Below are 23,348 nucleotides of genomic sequence, written 5' to 3'. Positions count from 1 at the left end.
GAGGTCCTACTGCGCAGTGTCCCATCTCCACCTTCACTGGATGGTGCTGGCTGGGGCAGTGCACACTCAGTGCACAAGGATGGAGGGGGGGACTTGGGCACCTGTGTTTGGGACAACAGGGCTGTGAGCCAGTAAGGACATTAAGGAGCCAATATGCAAGTGAAACAGAAATTTTTAGGCCTGCTGTCTCCTAAATAGTATCTCTATAGGTGTGTGCTTGTGTAAGTGCATATATGTATTTTTATATATATGCATATGTAAATATATATACAAGTATGTATATGTACATCTCTATGTAAATATATGTACTTTTATATCTATGTATATACTATGTACAAATACACGTATGTATATGTGCATTTATTATATATGCATATACGTGTATGATCTAAAGCAAGCCCAGAAGCCTAGCACAGGGGCTACCCGAAGTTTCACAGTGCTAGTGCACCTCACCATAGAAAAGTCAGTCATTGACGTGTTGCTACAGAAAATAACAAAACATGCTGCTTCTCACCTTCTCACATGGGATAAACCCCAAACTGGATGGGGGACCTTGATTTTTGAAACCCACGTTTTCTTCCCATTTATTTTAATTGCTTGGAAAACAAACCGACCGCACTTTGCTGCTGGTCTTTCCTGATGCCAATCTGAAGGCAAGACAACCCTACAAAAACAGTTCAACACAGGTAGGTGAGGACTGGCATTAGCCAGGTGCCAGCTCAGGGTCTCTAGTACCCTATGGCTGCCATACAGCAGGAGGTCAAATCCATAGTTTGTCTTAGATTCACTTATGGAACATTTTCTCCCTGTTCAGGCTAAATTCAAAGGGATGGTGGTGGCACCATGTGGAGGTGGTGTCTGGCACTTCTGAGACAGATGGGACACAGCCTCTGCCCCAGGCACCAAACAGAGCCCTGCAGGGGATGGTGCCCAGAGGAGGACCCAGCTCTTATTTCCATCCGGGCTTATCGGAGGCTGCTCGGAGGGAAACGCTAGATTGCGTAAAGGAGCAAGTTCAGGAAGGGCTTGGTGGAGAGCTGGCAGGCAAAAATTACACCCATCTCAACAAAGATGCTTTTTTGTTTGTTTTGATGAGTACCATGCCAGCACAGGCTACTGTGCTACTGAAAGCAAGAGAGACCCTGAATTCTCTCTTAATGAGCCCCTTGCTGGGATAAGCCAGTAACTGGGGAATGATCCAGACTCCCAGAGATTTAGTGATTGAAAACTCACTTGGATGGCACGAAGTCCAACAGCTTTCCCCCTCCCTTCCCCAGCTTTCTGTTTTTACCTTTAACACTGAAACAGTGACCATTATTTTAGACAGTTGTAGTCATAATCATGGACAACATGACTCTTTGTCCAAAATGACTTCTACTCTCCACCAGGACTTGCTCAAGGTTTGGTTTGTAGGTATCAGTCTGGCTTCATTTCTGCCTAAAACATACTTTGTACATTATTTCTGGCTTGGGCATAAGCTCTGAGAGAAGAAATACTCTGCAAATTTAGCAGGGCTAAAAATTCCTTTTCATTCTTGTGCTTGTCACTTACAGCATTTTTACCTTTGGCCAGTGAAAAACAGCAACAACAAAAAAATCACCTCCCAGAAGAACAGCTCAGTGTAGTATATGTAAATATACAAACCAGCCAGCTGTGTGCTTGGCTCTCTGCTTTCCCCTGCTTCCCTTCGTAGCAAAAGGAAAAGCAACAGTGGTACCTTCAGGTCACATCCATCACGTCAACCCTTCGTAATTATGAGGATCTGATCATCACTTGACTGGTGAGACGTTGCCAGGTATCAGCAGCGTAAAGATGGGGTGATATTGCACCGTAAATTCCCATCATGTTTCACTGCTCCAAGCCGGGCTGCAGGTCACGAAGATTGCTGGGTGCAACAGTGCAGCAGTTTGTATTTACTGCCTGGTAATAACCCACTACGGACCACAGTCTGAGCTTATTTACATGGGTGTCAGCCCAAAGTAGCCTCTAGGTGCCACTGGATTTAGACAAGATTTACACCCCTGTAACCAAGAGCAGAATTTGGCCCTAAATTATGATGTGGTTAAAGACCCCATGTTTCTGAGTTGTGGAGAATTGTTTACACCCACACGAAATGTGTCGTAAAATGCCATTGCGCTGATTTGTTAGAGCGTTAGACCCAATTTGCTCAGGTGTAAATAACTACCCAGTGGGTGGCATAATATTTGCATCCCGTAACTTAAGGCATTGCTGTCTGCTGCAAATCAGTCAGGCATCAGGCTCCAGTATCCTCCTGGGAGCAGAATGGATGCTTCTGGCCTGGAGAAAGTGATGCAATAGCAGATTGCTAATGAGTGGGAGTTCATAGGGAGTGACATACACAGAAAAAAAATGGACTATCTTGTGTATACTTTCATTACCCAACCGGTTATTTTTTGCAGCTGAAATCTCGGGTCCTGATGACTCCCTTAGCGATCTCTCCGCCAAGAAGCACACCAGAGCCGGATATTAGTTCAATCCCCCAGGATGCAGCTACGATACCCAACTCGGCCACCCCGCAGGCTCTCACAGGTACCCAGCCTCAAGTGCTCCTTGGCCAAGGGGTGAGCAGGAACCATGGCCTGACAGCCAGATGCTGTGCTTTCCAGAACAAGCGGAGCTCATGAAAATGGGGTGTTTGTAGATTAGACTGGTGACCAGTGACAAAGAACAGAGATGTCCTGCAAGACTGTATTTTGACTGCCATGTGTCAAGTTTAGTGGAGATGACAGACGCATTCCTCTTGAAATGCGGACATCAATCTCCCATTAATGCTACCATTTTATATTTACCCTATCAAATGTGTTGCAATGACCAGGCTAAACCCCAGTGTGAACATGAAGCATCTGTTACAGCTGTGGCGAAAAGGACAGAGAAGCCATGGTCTGACTGTACACAGGGCTACCAGCACATAAACCCCTATGGCTTATCACAGCAGCAGACCTGGTCATTTTTGACTGTAGTCAGGGAAAACACTGCCTTGTTCTTTTTTTTTGCTTATATTACCAGAAGTAACATAGGTCAATGCTTTTAAACTGATGTAAATGAGAAGAAAATCAACAAGACAGTTGATTTACCCAGAGGTTTCAGCAGAGAAATGGATTAGATAATGTTAGAATCTAAACGCAACACATAAATCCCATTATTTCTTAGCTGGGATGCACAGAGGAGAAGTTTTCCATCTGCTCTGGTAGCGGAATGATACTAAACGTAGTGATGATGGCGATAATAATATATTTTATTCTCATTTATCCCTTCACATGCAAAGACTGCAAAGCGCTTGGCAAACATCAGTTGAGTGGCATTTCATAGTGCTGTTCTGAGACCTATGCTTGGTGCTGGTTTCGGAGAGGGACAGGGAGGCAGAGTCTGCCAGCCCCATCAGATCGCTGGGGTGGCTGCAGAGGCTCTGTGGGTCATTTTGGGCTCTGTGTGGATGTGGCACCTCACACCTACAGCTGTCCATCCTTGTGCCACCACCACCTGCTCTCCCAGCACCTTCCCAACGTTGTGTGGAGGCTCCCACCGGAGCAGGGTTTGCAGGAGGTGGAGGCAGGCTCAAGTCAACTTTTACCTCCCTATTTGTACTAAAAGGGCCAGAGGGGCCCCGGCTCCCCAACAAGTGACCCAGCATGCTGCCTGCAGGCTGTGGAGTCCCTCCTGCAGCTGAGCCCCAGACAAAACCAGTGGCTTGTCACAGCAGAAGCCACCTCCTGCAGATTTGGTGAGGTTTGGCACAGTGGCACACCAGGAAAGCTGCGCCCCGACAACCCCCTGCAATTCATGCATGCTGCTGCTGTCTTTCAGTGTGTTATCCCTTTGTTTGTTTGGCACTTGGAAGGTGTAAAGTGCTATGTAATGATAAGTATGATTGCTATTATCCTCCTGTTTACCCAGGATATACTGCCTGAGCCCCTTCTGCTGCTCAGTGAGAGATGGGGTAGCAGAGTGCGCTGTGACAGTCGCACTAGATTTTCATTATGGTGATGCAAACTGTAAATTATTTCCAACTTTACACAGCTGTCATCATGTCCTCCACTCCGCTTGATGGGTTTTTTTTGTCACATATCTGATTTCTGTCAGAGGATAATGTTATATTGTCTGAGCGAAGACAGCTCGAGCACACTCAGCCAGCTATTATAATATGTCTCACTTTAGACTGACTTTAGGCTCTGTCTTAGTCGCCCTTAGTTACCACAGCCTTATCTCCACTTCCTCCAAGATGCAGTTAGTCTCAGCCAAGCTTAAAATAAGTTCATGCTAGTGAGAGGAGCGCACTGATTTTTTGGCTATTGCTGGCAGGCCTGATGGCGTGTAGAAAAACTGCTTTTTCAGGCAACAGCATATGAGAGGAGGCACGCGGGGCTTGGCTGCGGAGAGGCTGGGGCATCCCTCGCAGAACCCCTGTGCAGCACAGTCGCACGGCTGTGGTCCCAAATGGGGATTTAGCACTGAATGTGATATACAGTTTCCCTCGAGGCGATGCAGTTTGCAGGGTGCTGGGTTGAACACAAGAGAGGGTCAGGAAGCTCCCAAAGACCAGAGTCTCTGCCATGCCAGTGTGCAGCTCAGCACAGCATAACCCTCCATTCTGGCATTAAGGCCAGAAGCAGCAAGGAGCCGAAGACTCCCAAAACTCAGCTCAGAGCAGCACTTCTCAAAGGGCTTCTCAATGAAACCAGTCTAAGACCACGTAGAGAAAATAAATAAAGAGACAAAACCGCTTTGGGCTGGAGTTTACCCATTGCTGTAAGGTCATCCCTGCACTCCCTGGGCATTTCTTCTTGTCACCAGTTGCACGGATGAGGTAGTCTGCAAGAGAGCAGAGCCCAGGCATGCACAGAGGGGCTTCCATGAGCTTCTTTAGTTGCATGTAGCTTATCCTCACCTCTGGCACCAAGGAAAGGCCCAAACTCAGCTCACTTCATTTTGGCAATGGGCGGTCAGTGTTAAGGAAGCCTGGCCACACCATTGCAAATGGCATGCAATTCACCAGTGGGTGGAAGAAATAAATGGAAATGTATAAAGCTAGCATTCACTAGGACACTCTCAGGGCCATTTTTTACTAATCATGGTGGGATTTTGTTTCTACAGTCTGCATTTATGTCAACAAACAAGCGAACCTGGGGCCGTACCTCGACAGAAAAAAGGTGCAGCAGCTGCCGGAGCACTTTGGGCCCGAGAGACCGTCGGCGGCCCTCCAGCAGGCTGTCCAGGCATGCATCGACTGCGCGCTCCAGCAAAAGGCTGTCTTCTCGCTCATCAAGCAGGGCTATGGAGGCGAGATGGTGTCAGGTAAAGCATTTTTGTAAGGGGTTAGTGGCCAACTGGGAAGTGCTTGAAATAGAATCACAGAATGGTTAGGGTTGGAAGGGACCTTAAAGACCATCGAGTTCCAACCCCCCCTCCTGTGGGCAGGGACATCTCCCACTAGACCAGGTTGCTTGGAGCCCCATCCAGCCTGGCCTTGAGCACTTCCAGGGATGGGGCAGCCACAGCTTCTCTGGGCAACCTGTTCCAGTGTCTCACCACCCTCACAGTAAATAATTTCTTCCTAATATCTAATCTAAATCTCCCCTCTTTCAGTTTAAAACCATTACCCCTCATCCTATCACTACACTCCCTGATAAAGAGTCCCTCCCCATTTTTCCTTGTAGGCCCTCTTCAGGTACTGGAAGGCTGCTATAAGGACTCCCAGGAACCATCCCTTCTCCAGGCTGAACAACCCCAACTCTCTCAGCCTGCCTTCATAGCAGAGATGCTCCAGCCCTCTGAGCATCTTTGTGGCCCTCCTCTGGACTCGCTAGTCCCCAATCCTGCCTGTCCTAGCTGTTCCCTTCACATCAGCAGGCTGGCAACCAGCTTTGAGCATCACTTATGCCTTTGTAAAATGAGCTGCTGCAGGAATTGCCTTGGTGTCAGATGAAAGTGTATCGGTGAAGAGCATTGCAGCGGGGATTCAGGTGAGGAATAGGGCTAGCTCCAGAGTCCTGCACTTACCGCTCTTTGAAACAGTGCTGAGGCCAGTTCTGTCAGCGGAGTTTTTCATGCAGCTGTACAAGGATAAGCAGCGTTGCAAGCCTGCTTCAAGCCGCATGTTGCCGCCACATGCTGCTCTAAAGGAAAACCTGGTGTGTCCTCCGCCTGCAGTTCATGAGCCAAACCTGCTCTGAGCTGTAGGAATTGCAGAAGTCCTGCGACAATTCCTCATACAGCAGGACTATACCAATATATCAGAGAGAATCAGGGATCAGAGGAAACTTCCCAGGAGCTCCTCATCTTCCCACAGTGACACTTCTCGCTGTGTCCCCATGAGTCTCCCATGTCCCATGCTGAGTCTCCTGCCCTGGCTCTCAGACCAAACATGAACTTTTCTTTTAAACACAGCAAGAGTTTTGTGTCACAACATGGTTTCAGCACACGGGGATGCGGTGGGAGTCAAACAAGCATGGGAATATGGGAACAAAGCTCCCCAGTGAGCTGCTGCCAATGAGTCAGGCACAAACATGAAGCCAAGGACTGCAAGTCCAATCAGTTTTGCAGGGACCAAGCAGCTCAGCTGTGCCATTGGGACCCTCTTGTCTGGGAGCCCAGGCTCTGGCCTGCTGTACAGCATATAAATCCTGCTTCCTCCCTCTCCTCTTGTCCTCTCTAATAACAGGTGTGCCCTCCCTAAGGGACATCAGAAATACTCTGAGAGTGATCCAGATTTGTTCACAGAAACATGAGACTGAAGAAATTTAGTGCAAAGCTTCATTTTTGTCTGATTCTCTGCTGCATATATGATTTTCATTACAAGCAGAAGAGTCACGTGCACCAAGCCTGCCAAACCCCTTGGTCTCAGTTCCTCTGAGCTGGGCCGGCTTCAGGTGCCTGAGATAAAAGCACCTGGTCAACCTTGCCCCCAACTTGGTGCCTTTTCTAGTCATCAAGGAGGGGTTAATGGCCTCCTAGTCTTGGTGTGGCTCTGAGATTACAGCTCACTCCCAGCCCAGCAGCAGTGCAGACAGATTTTTGTCATGGGGTTTCCAGTCTTCCCATGGCTTGCCTCACAGATGCTCAACCAGCTGTGGAGCATGATCTCTTACAGCAGATCAGGCCAGCAGGATATCTCTGAAGTTATCCCAAAGATTATAAGCCTAATATTGCAATTTATACTAGTTAGGTGGTGACTGGAGGCTGCAGGACTGGAAAAAAACCTACCAGGTGGTGGAGTTCAGGCAGCCATATAATGTATTCCTCCCTGCAAGCCTGTTGACACCTGAATGTGTCCTGCTACAATAGATCCTGATAGGTCTGTTGTGACCCCTCCACCTCTCTCATGCCTAGGACCTATGCCCTTTTTGATTCTTGGCTAAATATATTCCCTGACAGCTTTTCCCAGGAATTTTAATTGCTCTGCTCTCACCCTCGAGTTCAATCTGAGATGTATGTCTAGAGAGCAGTTCTCATCCCGCAAGGCTGAAATATAGTTTCTTTAAGGTCCTCTCTGCATTGTGAGGAAGATCACTGGATTAGTGGAAGTAGTGCAAGTATCCTCCCTCAGCCTCGCGCAGCAGAGATGGTGATGGCTGCACTGCCCAGGGAAACTTTCTGTTCCCTGAACGTTGCTGTGGCCTGCCTGTGTACCTTGTCAAGGGTGTATTCACGCCTCTTGAGCCTGGATGACCAGAATGATGCCCATCAGTCCAGCTCAGGTTTCACCAGGACTTTATATAGTGGAATTGACACTCCCTTGTCTCTCCTGGAAATGCTTTGTTCAATACCTCTTTGAAATATATCTGACTTTTTAATTGCTGTGTCACCTTGGTGGCTCATGGGCATCTGGTGAGCCTATCCCATCATTTCTCCTCCCATCAGGTCATGTTGAGCCTCCTCAAAAAATCATGGATTGCTGTGTACTTTCTAGTATTTTTTTCCACCCTTTTTTATTATTGCAGAGCTCAAAATCAGCCAATCTTTTCTGTCCAATCTCCCAGTTCTCTTCTCCATTGATAGTGCCTTCTAGCTTACATTGTCAACAAAATCTTTTTGTGCCAGCACAGACCGCTGCTGATTCCTCTCCAGTGCTTGGGGTCTCCTGCCAGCAGAGCCTGTTATCATCTCCTGACCCACCTTTCATATGCAATCATTTCCAGTTTGATGAAAGATTTCTCATACTTTACTGAATTCCGGATAAACCACAACCTTCTGTTGCCTATAAATGCAATTAAATCAGTAAATAAAGATCCATGGTGAAGTTGGTAGACCTCTCTTCAGTACATCCCTGGTACCTTTTATTCATTCACAGCCATGTCTTTAATTCTTGTCTCCCCATTATCTTTTAAAACCGTGGGTATTGCTGAAGTCAGCCTAATAGCCCATCACTGGCAAATCACTTTCTTTCCCCTTCCTTAGACCAGGGTATCATAATTGCCTCCTTCCAATCATACAGTAGTTTTCAGTTGGATGCATATATTAGAAATCCTCGCACTGCTGGCTGTGCTAGTCGGCATCTTTCAGCACTCCAGGGAGAAGGTGATCTGGGTCACACAAACTCAGCTCCTTAAGCTCCTCCAGTTTGTTTTGCACGTCAAGTGGGGCAATTATGCAAAATATTTTAAGACATACAAATACTTGTGTGAAGTCTTTTCCCCTGCTCTCACTCCTCCTCCTGCCGTGCATCCTGAGGTATTGAATTGCTCCTGCTTACTTTCCAGTTACAGCTTCTTTTGAGGGGAAGCAGCATCTCCTGAGCTTGCTGGTAGTGAACAGCATCGGGTACGTCCTCCGCTTCCTGAAGAAACTCTGTCGCAGCCTCCTGTGTGACAATCTCTTCAGCAACCAGCCTTTCCAGCAGTACAACGCTGTGTCAGAAAGCCCAGAGGTGTATGAAAACAGACAGATGGAGGCAGGTAGGCTGCTTGATCGGCTTGGGCTCCAGATTTATTAGGGTTGAAGAAATATCTGTCTTTTTTTGGTCCTGTACTGTATATGCTAGAGAACTGCAGGTCCCAGTGGGACCTTTCAAGAGGGAGGGAGAGGGCTGATTTGCATTGTTTTTTTCCAGTGAGCCTCCTATAGAGGAGGCTTTCAGGTGAAAACCAATGCGTTGAGGAGACACAGCAGTGATGGGAATAATTTTTTATTATTTTCTATCTCTGTTTCTTTTATCTCTTTTCCTAAGGAAACAAGGCTTGTGCAATCCTATTGTCCCTGTTTCTATCAATTCCGTAATCTTTTGGTCCAATCTTCCATAACTTTTGGTCTCCTCAGCCATACTTGGCCCTGGGGTAGAAGCATCAAAGGGACTAAGTTCCTCCAAGTTTCAGGCAGGAGGGTAGGTAGTGTGGAAATCACTCCCTTCATCCAACTCAACCACCATATTAGGCACTGAAGGATCCCCACCAACTACCAAGACTCCTCTGCTTGCAGACCTGCTGCAGAGCGGTCTCGGGGACCGGGCACCCCAACAAGGTCTTGCCTGTCCCTGTTCCCCAGGCCCCTCTGTTCCTGCACTGCCTTGGCTCATTGGCTGCAGTGAGAGGTGGGAGGCTGGGTGACGGCATGAACCCCAGCCTAGGATTTGGGGTCATCTTGGCATGAATAGGAAATCACTGCCTTCACTGGTACACTCTGACCTAGTACTGCCCCAGTACTTCATTACCCATGTGCTTCCCCACTTCATGCTGCTCGTTTTAATGATCACCTGCAAAGCAGCATGGTCTGCCTTCACCCCAGGGGACCTCTTACCAGGTGAGGGGAGAACGCCACTTGCAGCAAAGCACTTTTGGGTCAGTGCTGTTAGTGTAAGTCCAAGATAACATCATTAGCTGTAGTGCACTCAGCCTGGATCCCAATTTGTCATCTGCACCCCTGACTATAAACCTAAAGGAGAGTTGTGACTGCTAAAGGGATTGCTTTGTTACTTGCAGGTGTGTTTCTGCTAGCTTAAAACACCTACGGCCATCAGTAAGCTCCCTGCCTTAGTGCTTGACTGTGTGGGGCAAAGTCTGGAGGGGCTGTGGTGTGGAGCAGATGCACCCAAGGACGATGGTGGTTCAGGGAGGCATCAGGCTCCCAGGTGGGCAGCATGCCTAGGCTTCCTTCTTGCCCACACCCCAGCATGATGGGAAGGGGTGCTGGCCCCGCGCAGTCCCCGTGGAGCTGTGACATGTTTGCAGCCCCCATCTGCAATCAGTGGCCAGAAACTGCCCTGGGGCCCTGCTACGGACATTGTAAAAGTTAGTTTAGAAAAAAAACTTAGAAAAAAAGAAAGTTGCAAAGTTATGGCCCCAAACCTCCACTTCACCTGCAGGCTTCCTCCTGATTTAAATTATTTTTCCTCCTCTTTTATTAACAACACTGTGGGTGTTTGGGGAGCACATTGTCTCTCATGCATTCAGTTTAATGGTAGCTACATGCTGGCAGCTGAGAGAAAGGTATTTTGGTGTCCACAATTATGATCCACAAATCGCTTCTTTGCCAGGAAGACCCTAAGTGTGTATTTGTCACACCAAAGCTGGGAGTGGGCTGAGTACACAGTACAGAAATTGCCTTTTTATGCAATGAAATCCACCTGCCACTCTTACACACAGGGGAGCAAAGGCAGGAACCCAGATTGAAAGGCAATTTTTTTTTTGCTCTGGACTAAGACATTTGCAGTAACCTGAATGTTTCTGAGAGGTCAAGGGATTTCTGTAGTACTGAGTGAGTGCAGCCCAGGAGGCCTGGCATTTGTGTTTGCATTTGCATTTTAATTTGCATGTACATTTGCATTTACTTTTGCGCGGCAAGGCTGTATGTGATGGAAGGCAACTGCACAACAGGAGTTTTTGCAGTGGCTGTTACACTGAGCATCTCCCTCCCTACATAATTTCAATGCAGATGTCCCTGACACCATTCCCACCAGCTCTGCCCAGACACTGAGGAAGTGTTAAAATATTTTTGCCACAGACCCGGCAGAAGACATGGATGTAGGGAAGGCTTCCCTTCCCTGGCTCTCCCATGGCTGGGGGGTAATTAACAGCCCTCCCTGGAGGCAGCATGGGGCATGGGCTGGGCAGCCTGAACTAGTCAGGGTTAGTGCTGGCTCTCCATCCCTCTGCCTGGGAGTGGGATGGGGGAAGAGACAGAAGTTCTTGGGGCTTTTATATTTCCATCACCAGCAGCACTGTAGTTCAGTGGAGAACACAAGCTCTGGAATAGTTGAGGTCAGCGATTATACACGGGGTTGAAATTATCCCACCAGGCTCCAGCTTGCTTACCCAGGGGTCTGATAGCCACTGGCATGCTGGGCAGAGCGCCACAGCGTGGGTCAAAAAGATCTGCAGAGATTTGGGTGCTCCCCTGTGGAAGTGGGGATGTGGGAGCGGTGATCAAGAAGCCACCTGGTCCCATAACGAAAGAGGCTGTGATAAGCAGTGCCATTTCCAGAGCCGACGAGTGCTCAGGTGGCTCTCTGAGCTGGCAGCCCCAAAAGGGGACTCTCCCTCCACCAAAGATTAACAGAAATATGGAGAGATAGGATTTGAGGACACTTTCAGCACTCTGCTGGCCACTGATCTGGTGTACTAAGTTTTGTGAACCCCAGGTTGCTCTGCCAAAGCGAAAAGCTGCCTCTTTCCCAGGACAACTCAAGCCCAGCTCAGGAGCTGTGTGTCCATGGCTATGCAGCAGAGGAAGCAGAGTGAGCCACTGATATGTTTAATGCTGCATTGCCTAAATCTCCTTCCATCTCCCTAGGAGCCAGCATTTCTCTGCAGCAAGGTCAGCACAGGGGGGACCTCTGGGACACAGAACAGAGACAGAGCTTCCCTGTAGTGGTCATAATAAGCAGAACATTAGGAGCCCTTCTCGCAGGCGGGTCTGTGAGGGTGCCTGTGGGGATAGAGCTCGCATGGAAGGAGCAGGGCCATAATAAAGCACCACAGGAAGCCATGCAAAGCAGCCACATTTTTCTTTGTTTCTGTTCTCCAGCTTGTAATCGAGATGTTCTTTCTTTTAAAATCATGTGCTTTTCAGCCCCTGTGTACCAATGAATTTAATACATGTATTGACTTTGGTGCAGTTACTCTTGATTTACACTGGCAGAAGTGAGAGGAGAAGCCGGCATCGTGTGCACTCATATTAATCCACTTACACCATACAGGACTCACCTTTTAACCTTGCTCCAAAGCACATGCCCCTAAGCCATTATTCACCTGTGCTCACAGCAAACTGCCAGATGCTAATGGCTGTGTACAGGCCAGGTGGGATTTGTTGATATATGCATATATCACTTGCAATGATGTTTTACATGTCTAAGAAGCACGCACTCACCGGGCTGTACCCAGCACCAGCCTCTGCAATGAGCCTTGTTGGCTGTGCATTACTCTCCCTGCACCTGAGCCCCCACACTCTGCCTGCCCTGCCAAAGCCTCTCGCACCACACATGGGGCGAGGATCCCTCTCCAGCCCTCTCCCAACATCAGTGGCTTCATTGCCTTATCTTGGCACATCTGGGGACATACCCCATGGCTCCTTCTCATCTGTGAGGAGACTTTCTGGCTCATGAGAGCAATTTGTGGGGAGCAGCTGTGGGGTGACTCCCAGGACTTCATCTGGGAAGTGCGTGGCTTCAGGTCTGCTTTACAGCAAATACTGAGATGTTACCTGTTTCTGCAGCATCTAGGTTCAAAGCATCTCTGGAGCTGCACCCAAAAATTTTCCATGAGACTGATAGTGTAGTTTGAACCAAAATGATAGCAAGATTTGGGTGAAATCTGCAGAAAATGCTGTGAAGTGTGCCAGGGGCTGCATGGATGGGAAGCCAGCAGAGATCCTGTGAAGTGTCTCCATCCACACTCTCTGTGTTCACCTTTCATTAGTCCTCCCATGCTGAGCTAATGGAGACTTGGATGTGGGCACGGCAAAAGGACATTTCTGGAAGACCTACATACTGTTGACATTCACCCATGCAATATTAGACTGTTATTTTTCAGAGGAAAGCAAGTTTGCTATAAAAGTTCTTGCCAACCTGATGGTGGCCACAAAAACGTAAGTAGTTTCTTTTATTTGGGAAGCATCAGACTTGATAAGCATCTTCTTCTTTCCCCTTTCAGTCAATCCTTTCCTTGCTCTTTCTGTCCTGAACCTTGGGTTTTGGTTATTTTGTGCTGGTAGACAACGGCTGTGTTCCATGCAGAGCATGGCTGCATGTAGCTGCAGCAAACCTTTCTTTGTGCAAGGACTCCTGTGGCCACCCTATATCCTTGTCCTTATCAGGGGGGATGACAGCAAGGTCTGTGAATAAGGTCCCCAGCCTTGCTCCTCTACCCATGGCCAAGTCAACTTTGTATGAGTAGATACCATATGGTGTCTTCTACCACTGTCCACAGAACAGCACTTCTTCTGGCGGTGGCTGAAGGCCAGGCCCCATATGAAGCAGAAGCACAGCAGGAGGTGGAGGTACCCTATGGCACATCAGTGCCTCTATATATAGGAAGGTGGGCTCTTCCAAGCTGGTACGAGAAGCGCTGTAGCAATGTAGTGTAAGAGCGTGACTAGAAGGCAAGACACTAGGCTGGGAGCTGGATTTTGTCAGAGACTTTCCCATTGATTGTGTGGGCACCCTTCCCTGCTGTGCCTTTATTTGAGCATCTGTCCAAGGAGGGCAATAATTCTTGCCACCATGTGCAAAGCTCTTCTAAAACAGCTAGGAAAAAAAAGAGTAACATGATAGAAAACCACATATTATTACAATCAATATTTTCTCTTCCAAGCACCAAATAAACAGCAGCTCAGAAATTTCAAGCCCTGAGAGGGCACGAAAAATGTTGTCTTTCCCTTTTCTAGTACCGTGGCTTGTTTTATCTTGTCTTGTTGCCTGCTATGAGGAACAGTGCTCCTGGCTTCTCAGTGCACTCAGAATAAATGGCTTTTATGGCTATCAATATCTTTGGCTCTCTTCGGCATTTAATTACCTGCAAAGGCCATTTATTGCCTCATATATTCCTCTACCATGAACATTATCCTTTAAACAATAAATAAAATATTAAGGTCACTCTTAAAGTGGGAGCAGAGGAACTGCACAAGCCATCCAGCCACAGCAACGTCTAATATAAAAAGTTTGTCTGGTCTTTGGGGCATTTAAATTGATGCCAGAGCCTGTAGTAGAGCAAAGAAAGGGTGGGATGGCTGCTGGCATTCCTTCCATCCTTCCTTTCTGCCTTCTTTCCTTCCTTCCTTCCTTCTTAGTCCATGCATCCATCAGCAGGCAGGCGCCTCCCTCTCCAGACCTGACATAGGCCAGGGTAGGGCATCCCACCGAGGAGCCCCCTGCCTGCAGCTGGAGCACCATCCCAGGACTGGCTTCCTGAAATGAGGTGTCCAGGCTGGTAACTCTGTGGCAGAGCAGAAAGAGAGGCAGCTGCAGCTGGAGCTGCATGTTGTCACTCAGAAACCTGGGGAGGGACAGGAACAGTTTAGGATGGTACAAGAGGTAGGAAGTAAAAGCAGGAGGATGAAAGAAAAGAGACAGTCAGGTGATGCTCCCATGGAGAAGTTTCATGAGAGTGGTAGTAGAGGCTCCGGTATTTAGGCCCTTTAAACCTAGACCAGAAGAAACTAATGAAATGTACAGTAATGGGTAAATCCTGGCAGGAAGAAAAGTAAGAGATGGATGGGAGAGATGAAGTTCACTTGTGATATAATTTGCCTGCACTCTGTAGAATTGGCAGAATTGGATAAATTGAGTCTTCTGACCCTTATGCTGGGCGATTACTGTTTGCTAACTCCCAAATGAAGAAAGAACCCCTTTCTGTTCCTTTAAGTTCATGAAATTTTATCTCCTTGTGGATGCTAAGCAATGAAGCTATAAGCCGACACCCCTCCAGCAGTCAGCCCAAGGGAAATTCTCCTTCACCTTCTGCCAGGCTGTTTTACCTTCACAGTCTTGAGGGCATGCAAGAAAACCCATCCCTTTTGAACAGCTACTCCCCAGGGGGGAGGCGCTCTGCTCCCAGTGGTGGATGTGGAGAAACCCAAAGGCCCTTCTGTCCTTCAGCCAAAGATGTGCTCAGGGCCATGGCACAGGCACCGGCGGTGCTGGAGATTGCCTGGGCTGCAGCCATGGAGATTAGAAGAGAGAGCTAGGCTACGAAACTGAGTTTAAAGAAGGGAAAAAAGATGCTCTTTTTTTATCCCATATCAAAGGGTATGCATAAGGAAAGTAGATGAAATGGTGGGCGTAAATGCATGAAGCATGGTGGATGAGATCATATCCACTACAGAAGAAAATACCCCTGGGTATAAGCATTTAATTCAAGCTTTACATGTGCAGTCATGTGGAGGAAGCATGGACACTCTTTTAGAGCCCTGGTCAGCTAAATCATGTAATTGTAACTTTGTTTTAGCTTCAGTTTTGGTTTTAACTTTGTTTTAGTTGGGTAAGACTGTTCCATAGAGTTATATGATTCCTTTAGGAGATGTCGGAAATTAGGAGTCCAGGCTTTGATTTTAAATAGCTTAAATTAAAGCTATTTAATTTAAGTTGAAACAGGAATTTCCCTTCCTAAACTTTTTAAATATTGATATGAACACCCGTGATCCAATATACCCATACTTCAGGTAGTCAGATCAGCAGGCCACAGGCCAGAACTGATGATAAAAACCTACCCCCCATCCAAGTGCCACATGCATAAGCCAGCATGACCCACCAGATTTTTCATAGATGTGAGGGGGGAAAAAGATGATCCTCAGGATCCTTACCTTGTGCCAGTTCAAGCCACACTAGATAACATTACTTGGGAGCCACATGTGATATGTCAGTGTAGGCTTTGATAGCCCATGAAAGCCATGGGCAATTAGATGTGTAGCTCGTTGCTGCTGGGTTGCTGTCGCAGCCAGGGTAATAGAAAGACTGGCTAAGGCAGTGGAGAGGGCTACGAGAGCTAGCAAAGCCACCACTTACTAAGCAAAAGACTGAACAAGAAATATTTTGGAAGAAAGATGAACCTTTGCTCGTGTTTTGTGAATCTGGACAAGAGGGCCCTTGCTTCTGGGACTGCCTACGTGATGCCTATGGCAGGGCCTGGACTTGCACCTCCATCGGAGGACGCAGAGACAGCTGAAAGGGGGGAAAAGGGAGTCTTGTCTTTAAGCTATTTCCATTTAACAGGTTTCAAAGCAGATTCAGAATTTTTTTCAGAGGACGTTACTGATTTTTGCTTGGATGTTCTTCAGTTTTTCAGCTCAGTTTTTCTCCTCCCCCATGTTGCTCTCTATTTTAGCCTTTTAGATTAAAAGATTAAAAGGCTCTTCCTCCTTTATCTGTCTTTATCCACCTTGTGTTTCTCTCTATCTTTTTCCAGTTCACTACAAAAGAAGTGGAAAGCCACACACAATAGCATTTCTAGTTCCATGGAAATAGAACATCCATATTTTTCTGGAAAAGCTTTGACCCCTGTTTAACCAACAGTGCTCCCCAGCTCCTTAGGATTTATTTGTTTGCGGTAATTATACAGAGTATATCAGAGTGCCTTTCAGATAGTAGTAACACACAGCATCTGCCCGAAGCTCATTCATCTGTTGGCAAAATGAGTGCAGAGCAGGAGATTAAAGCAATTAAGAGAGTAACGGAAGCAAACTGTTGGCAGTGATATGCAGCTTGGTTTGCTAGACTTCAGCAGAAACCCAAAGTTAAGGAAATGTAGCGAGGCTGGGGGTGAGTCCTGGGATGGGGTCCCAGAGCAAGCCCAGCTTCCCTTCACTGGTGTGAAGGGAAACTGGCTCTGTGGAATCATGGGGAGAGGTGGGGATAAAATTACCCTGAGAAAGGGTAATTGGTGATTTCCTAGCTGTTGGGACTGAGATCGGCCAGGGACATGAGAAGCAGCAACAGAGAAGGCAGGAAAAGACAGGATTTGTGAAGGGGAACTAATGCTCTAGGGCACAGGTATGTTATATTTGTATGGCAGAAGAATCCACAGAAGAAATATCAGAAAGTATATATAAATCTGAGCTGCAGCACTGGGCAGAGAGAAATGAAGCAAGGACTTTATAAAAGGTCTTATACCTACATATAAATACATGCACAGGCTCATGCTTTGTATGGGCTCTACCTGATTTCTGGAGGATATTATTACTTATTAATGGGCAAACACGGCTTATTTTGCAGTTACTGCACTTTGCTCTAGACATCTCACTCCTTGTGTCTCAAAATATTTGTTTTTCACACAAAAAATTGCTGTTAAATATTTTAAGCCAGTAATAAACCAATATAATGCAGGGAGATTAATCATGGTGGTAACAGAACAGAACTGCACAGAAACAGAAGTACTTTAGCTGCAGAGAATCCCAGTATATAACACCTTGAAATTTTCAGATAACACAGTCATTTTCATCTAGTCTATTTTATATACAGCTTTTTGTGACTTTTATCAATGCTGATTAATAAGCATGCAGAGTACATTATAAACTACCTGGATAGAAAAGCCCCTCTAGGTACTACTAGAAGCTGGAGACAGAAAAGATTGATCACAGCCTCTCCCATCTCCCTCTGCCAGTGTGGAACTATTGCTGTGCTAAGACACAAAACTCTACAACCCTGATAAATCTCCTTTTCATGATGTACACTTTGGTGTAACATAAAGGCAAGGGAGAAGGGAAGAGAATGGAGGAGCAGGTCTGAAATCAGGGAGAAGAGACCAAAGGAAGACTTTTTCTAAAAGCCAGATCCCTGTCATTGAAATCCCTTTGCTTTCATTCAAGGGTAAGCAGTGCCTAAACAATTTACCTGTGCTGTAAGACAGGATTAAAACCTCTTACTTGCAATACAAGATATTTACTCAATCATCCCCAAGCACTTAAAAAAAAAAATCCTCGATGGGTTATTTATACACATGAGCACCTTTTATTATTAAATCTAATAAATTTGTCAGCAGCTAGCTTGTGAATTTACTCTACCTTTTTACTCACTTTGGACAATAAAACTGTGTTGATCTGTTCCCAGCTGGTTTCATTCCCTGGTTCTACTGCATTAAACACAATGTGGGTGTTGTCTGGGCTGCAAACACTCAAGGGAAATTGTTTAAATAATGGAAAAAAAATTGCCTATGCTGAAGTCCTTGTAATCAGGACAACATTGGATTTTGGAAAGTTCTCTAAAAAATTTAGATTCTTGATGTTAACTGACTGGCAACTTCTCCTTGGGGGATTTGGTATTTCAGTTACCACAAAATATTTTTTAACAGCTAGGACACAGCGAGATGATACATGGTGCAGTAAAGCCTCAGACTAAGCCCTGGAGAATTCACTGCAGGTTTTATCTCTACAGTGTGGCCATGATTTCAGTGTTCATAATATCTGCATTCACAAGTGGATGAGGCTTATTTACATTTTCCTCTTCTGACTGACTAGTACCCCCGCTTTTACTCCCCCATGGATGCAATTGTGTGTTCCTACAACCATGGAAAAGTTAACCCATAGACAGAAAACCACGGGCGTGACAGCCCTGAACTGCTGTCAGCGGATGCCCTGGGCTGCCTGCTCACTTGCTGCCTCTCTGCAGCAGCCTCAGGGATGTTGTGACTCCTCAGGGGCGCGTCTCCGTGCCACTCTGCCTTGGCGAGCAGCTCGTCTCTGCCGCCACAAAACAGATGTCGCTCCCTGTAACGCTTTCCTCGTCCAGCCAAACCGTGGCAGCCACAGGCTGGTGTGGAAAAGGTCCGGTCCTTGCCCAGCCGTGTGGGTGCAGATGAATGCACCAGAGAGTGGTGTTGACGCGGTGTAGAAACGCCTGCTAAAGGGGTGACATCATATTTTCATTGAGCTGCATATCTGGATGGGTGATGGGACTAAAAAGGAATGGGCTGGTGCTGTAATCCCAGAGTAAATCACAGCAGGCAGAACTGGAAAGTCTTAATCCATCATAGGAAGCTCTTATCTTTAGATAGATGCATGCAGGCTCAAGCTACAAGGCAGATAAGGTCCACGGTCCATTTCTGACTGGGCAGAAATGTATGAGACTGTTTGGCAGACAGAAAAAGTTATTTTTTAATCTTTTAAGAGCTAATGTTAAAAGAGAAGATAGCAGTTCAGAACCAAGGCATATCTTTTGCACTCTTAAATACTGTTTAGATCTCTCGGCTCTCTCCCCTCCAGCTTACACTAGATCGTACTGGTGGTTAAACTCACCTCAGTATTTCCTTCTGCATTTCTGCATCTGCCTTTTGTGTTTCCCCACTTTTATTTTTCCTTTCCCAGCCTGAAGGCTGAGATGCAGGGTTTCTAACCTCCACAGCTGCTTAAAACTGTCCCCTCTTACTCCCTGCCACTGCCTCACAGATAGGGCAAATGCCATCCTTGTGTGGGGAGCTGGAGCCAAGCTCAGGACCTATGGAATACAGGTGAAGATAAAACCCTACAAGGAGTCTCCCGATAGGATTTTGACACTGTGGCTGGCTCCTCTCAAAACCACTGGGAGATGAGAAAAGGTTGGCCCCGGCTGGGGGAGAGGAGAAGTCTGAGGAAGCTATGATATCATGCCGCTTAAAATATGGAGTTCACATCTGGTCAACCCATTATAGAAAATATATGGTAGCACTTAAAAAGGTACAGGGAAGGGTCAGAGGGCAAAGCCCATCACTAAATGATATGAGGAATAGGAGACAACACAAAAAAGGAAAGGAGGGGGGGTGCAGAGAAAAGAAAAAATAAAGAAATCTATATTGACTGTGAGGAAAAGAAGTTAATGGGGAATTTAATTAGAGCAAATACATATCATCGAGCATTGCAGGTGGTGGAGTGAAAGGTTATGAAATGACGCAAAAGTACTGGCCTAGAAGGAAGGGCAGTTGTCCCAGAAAGCTACTGGTGTGTAAAAGAGGACCTCCTTGTTTTTGGGGATCAGTGTCCATCGGTCAAGTTCCGCCCCCTGCCCATGCGGCCACTCCACGGCTGTGCAGAACACGGCCTGGTAACTGGGAATGAGGACCTCGGATCCAGTTCACTGCCCTGACCTCGGGCTCTGCCATCCAAGCAGCAATTTGGGGATGAACCCAGAGAAAGGCATGGGAGTGTCTGGAAAGGGAAAGCTGGAAGAATGAAAGTGTGAGATGAATGGAAGGGGAGCAGCCTGGGGAAGAAATGGCTATGCAGGTCAGTGGGGCGGGAGGAGGGAAAATAGAAGAGGCAGATAGGAAAATATAGCTGGCAAAATGGGAAAAGGGTGATGCTGCTGGTGTGGGAAAGCAGCACTAGTGCAACGTTGAGATTGTGGGAATACGATGGAAGAAGCAGTAGGAAGAGACGGTGGGGAAGAATGGAGGGAGGAGCAGGCGGGGTGTTTAAGGGAAGGGAGCCTGAGACAGGTAACAGGAGAGAGGGATGTAACACAAGAAGTGATGTGGGAACAGCAGCAGACAAGGAAAGTGGCATAAAATGTTTTGTCCTGGGAGGAGAGCAGAGAACGCAGACTAGAGCTTGTCTCTGGAGTGCAGAAAGAGCTTCTAACTGTAGGAGAGATTTTAGCAGAATAAAACTTTGAGTTTTTTAATGATAAAGAATATGTGAGAGATTAGATCTGCTCAGGAAAACGTCAGCTAAGGATCATATTCTCTGGGTTCACACTCTTCTTCATTTCCTGCTTGAAACTAATTTTCGTTTGCTTCCCTAATGCAAATGGGAGCCATAATTTTTTTTGTCTTTCTGGAGTGTCTCTATTCCCAGCTACTACCAAAGGTCCACTGTATGTGTTGTGCATTCACACATGTAGTATAGATCCATGTGGCACGCTGTAGTGGCATACAGATACCGCCAAGGCAAAGAACTTAACCTGTTACACAGGTGAGAGACAAAACAAATGTTTTTCTTCATCCTCATGGAGAACTGGTGTCCAGGGATGATGGATAACCTGACCAAGGTTACTCCAGAAAGCTGGCATGTGAGCTGCAGGTTCTTGTGCTGTTTTAACTCTCAGCTGACCCATCTTCAGAAATTTGGCTAGGAATCATGCAGGCTTTAAAGATACTCAGCTAAAGAAATGTGCATTTTTAAATTTGAAAAGCAGTTGGTTTTTTTTCTCTCCTCCTTTGCTCCATTTTAAGGTGTGCTGGATGTAACAGCCTTGGGCTTTTCGATCCATTTGCCTGTGGACCATTCATGGAAAGGAAAACTATGCCAAAATGGCTTGAGCATCTCAGGGTGGTGAATAGTTGTAATGGAGACTACTGTGCTCAAAGCAGCTTTCTCATAAATCTTGCTTTAAAACACTGTGTACTAATTTCTCACTAGTGTGTGCCCTTCTGCTGACTACCTAGAAAATAAAATACGGAAATGTGACAGAATAGAGAAGGGCTAAGCTACAGATTTATGAAACTGTTGCATTTTAAACCTCAATAGAGAGTTATGTTTTATTCTATTGTCTTAGAAAACAGGTTTTTCCCTAATTGGCCAAAGTGGGATTAGTAGCTGTGAAAACCGTACACTTTACAAGGCCTTGTGGGAGCTTACAAAATGCAGATATTCTCATACACCTCATCGGTGCAGCCCCAACTCATGGGGCTTCTCTGTGGTACAAACTAACAAGGGGCTGGAGAAATATGAATACAAAGAGCTTCCACAGTCTTTTGTAGTTTTTGGACAGTGGAGCCTGACTTTTCAGAGTGCGCCTTCCACTGGGGCATGTTTCAAACAGTAATGAATGGAGGGTCCTGCTTGATCTGTGGCAATCCCATTTTGGAACTCAAGGCAGAGACCTGTGGAATAACTTGATCTAGATCAAGAAAAAGTCTTATCAGGGTCAAGAACAGAACTGACAGTGTCTGGCTCCTCATCACAGTCTCATACACAATTCATGGGTGTCCTTCCATGGGGAGATTTTACCCACACATGCCTTATTTCACACGGACTACTGAGAGAGTCTGACATCAGACAAAAAATCCCCAGTGTCTGCTCACAAATTTTGGAGTCATTTATATCCACAGTAATAAAAGCTGTATGCCGTTTATTTAGCAGGGCTCTTTTAATGTGCTGTTTGTTGTTTTGATAGTCTGTGTCTTCTTCATATTGTAATCATATTAAAAGAACATTCTTTTCCTGGAATAAAGAGGTAATGATTCACAAGAGGCATAATTATTCCATGCAGTGCAGGCAGGATGCTGCAGAAAGAGCTGTCTTCTTTATGCGTAAGAGGCTTTTATTGCAAGTGTTCTACACAGTAATTAAATTCCTTTGAATGAGGAGGCTTGATTGGATTTTCATTGGTTTATTGGGAGGAGTCTGAAAAGCAAGGTATTTAGCTCAATTGCTATACAATTTTGGCATCTGTTGGAGGTTGGGGAAAAATGTTCAGAGTGTCTGATTCCCATTTCTCTTATGTTAGTGTTACATTAGTTGAACTCCGTTGAATTCAATTGAATTACACCCTATCTGTATTTGTGTGAGAATCAAGCTCTGAAATCCCTGGCAGGAAGCAGCAGGATACCTGAATGCGTGCTGTAAGGAACCAAATTACCTCAGGGAAAAAAGCCTTGCTAAAGGAAAGTTATTTGCAGTTGTAAAGGCAAGTGCCCAAAAGCAAGGAAACTTCACATTTACAGCTGTTCTTCAGATTTGATGTTTGCCTTATGGCAAGTCCAGCCTTGGCCCAGAATGGGACAAAGTCTTAAAAGACAACAACAAGAAAATGAAAAGTCAGGCTATCATGTAACAAAAATCTCTGCTATGGCTTGACACGCAAGCCAGGATGCTGGCATGGCACAACTCTTGAGTATTTGAGTTGTCAAACTAAATCATGTTTCTTTAACATCAACTACCGTACGCAGTTGCCAAGGTTTTTTGGTTTGTTTGGGGTTTTTTTTGGTTTCTTTGTTTTTTTTCAAAGGAAAACAGTGAAAGTGTAAATTAAAAGGAAAACTCTGTTATATACCGCCTCAACATTGAGGCCTATTGGGAGGAGACTGGGGCTGGCCAGAGGAGGACAATGACACAGACATGGAGGTCTTGGTCCAGAGAGCAAAGCAAGAGGGACCTGGACCTAGGTCTGTGGGGAACAGACAAAAAAAGTCTGTGTACTGCAAAACCTGGGGCTAGACCTCCTCATGCGTTAGACCCCCAAGCAAAGGGGAATATAATTCTCTAAAATAGGTCTGCAAGTGAAAAATTTGGTTTATTGGGAAGAGCCTGAAAAGCAAGGTATTTAACTCCTGCATGGTATGCAAAGTGCAACACAGAGGAGAGGAACCAGAGAATGGTTTGCTGTTGTCCGTGACGCCGGCGTGCGTGTCTGAACCCAAGCCGGGCCTGAGTGACGCACTCACACATCTCTGCCTGTGATAAACCTTGGGCGTGCTCATCAGCCACCAAGCCTC

At 46.3% G+C, this 23,348-nt stretch overlaps 1 protein-coding gene across 1 annotated transcript in view; it reads left to right on the top strand.

The window, feature by feature from the left end:
* Positions 1–23,348, top strand: part of SCML4 (Scm polycomb group protein like 4) — a 48,617-nt gene that overhangs the window by 5,337 nt on the left and 19,932 nt on the right. The window contains exons 2-4 of the mRNA XM_074150947.1: positions 2,421–2,550; positions 5,113–5,313; positions 8,718–8,912. Of these exons, the coding sequence (XP_074007048.1) occupies positions 2,421–2,550; positions 5,113–5,313; positions 8,718–8,912 (526 nt within the window). The remainder of the gene's footprint in view (positions 1–2,420; positions 2,551–5,112; positions 5,314–8,717; positions 8,913–23,348) is intronic.

The sequence above is a fragment of the Numenius arquata genome, chromosome 7 (assembly GCF_964106895.1).
Source record: "Numenius arquata chromosome 7, bNumArq3.hap1.1, whole genome shotgun sequence".
In the NCBI taxonomy this organism is placed as follows: Eukaryota; Metazoa; Chordata; class Aves; order Charadriiformes; family Scolopacidae; genus Numenius; species Numenius arquata.
The sequence above is the reverse complement of the archived record's forward strand: the minus strand, read 5'-3'. Positions and strand labels throughout refer to the sequence as shown.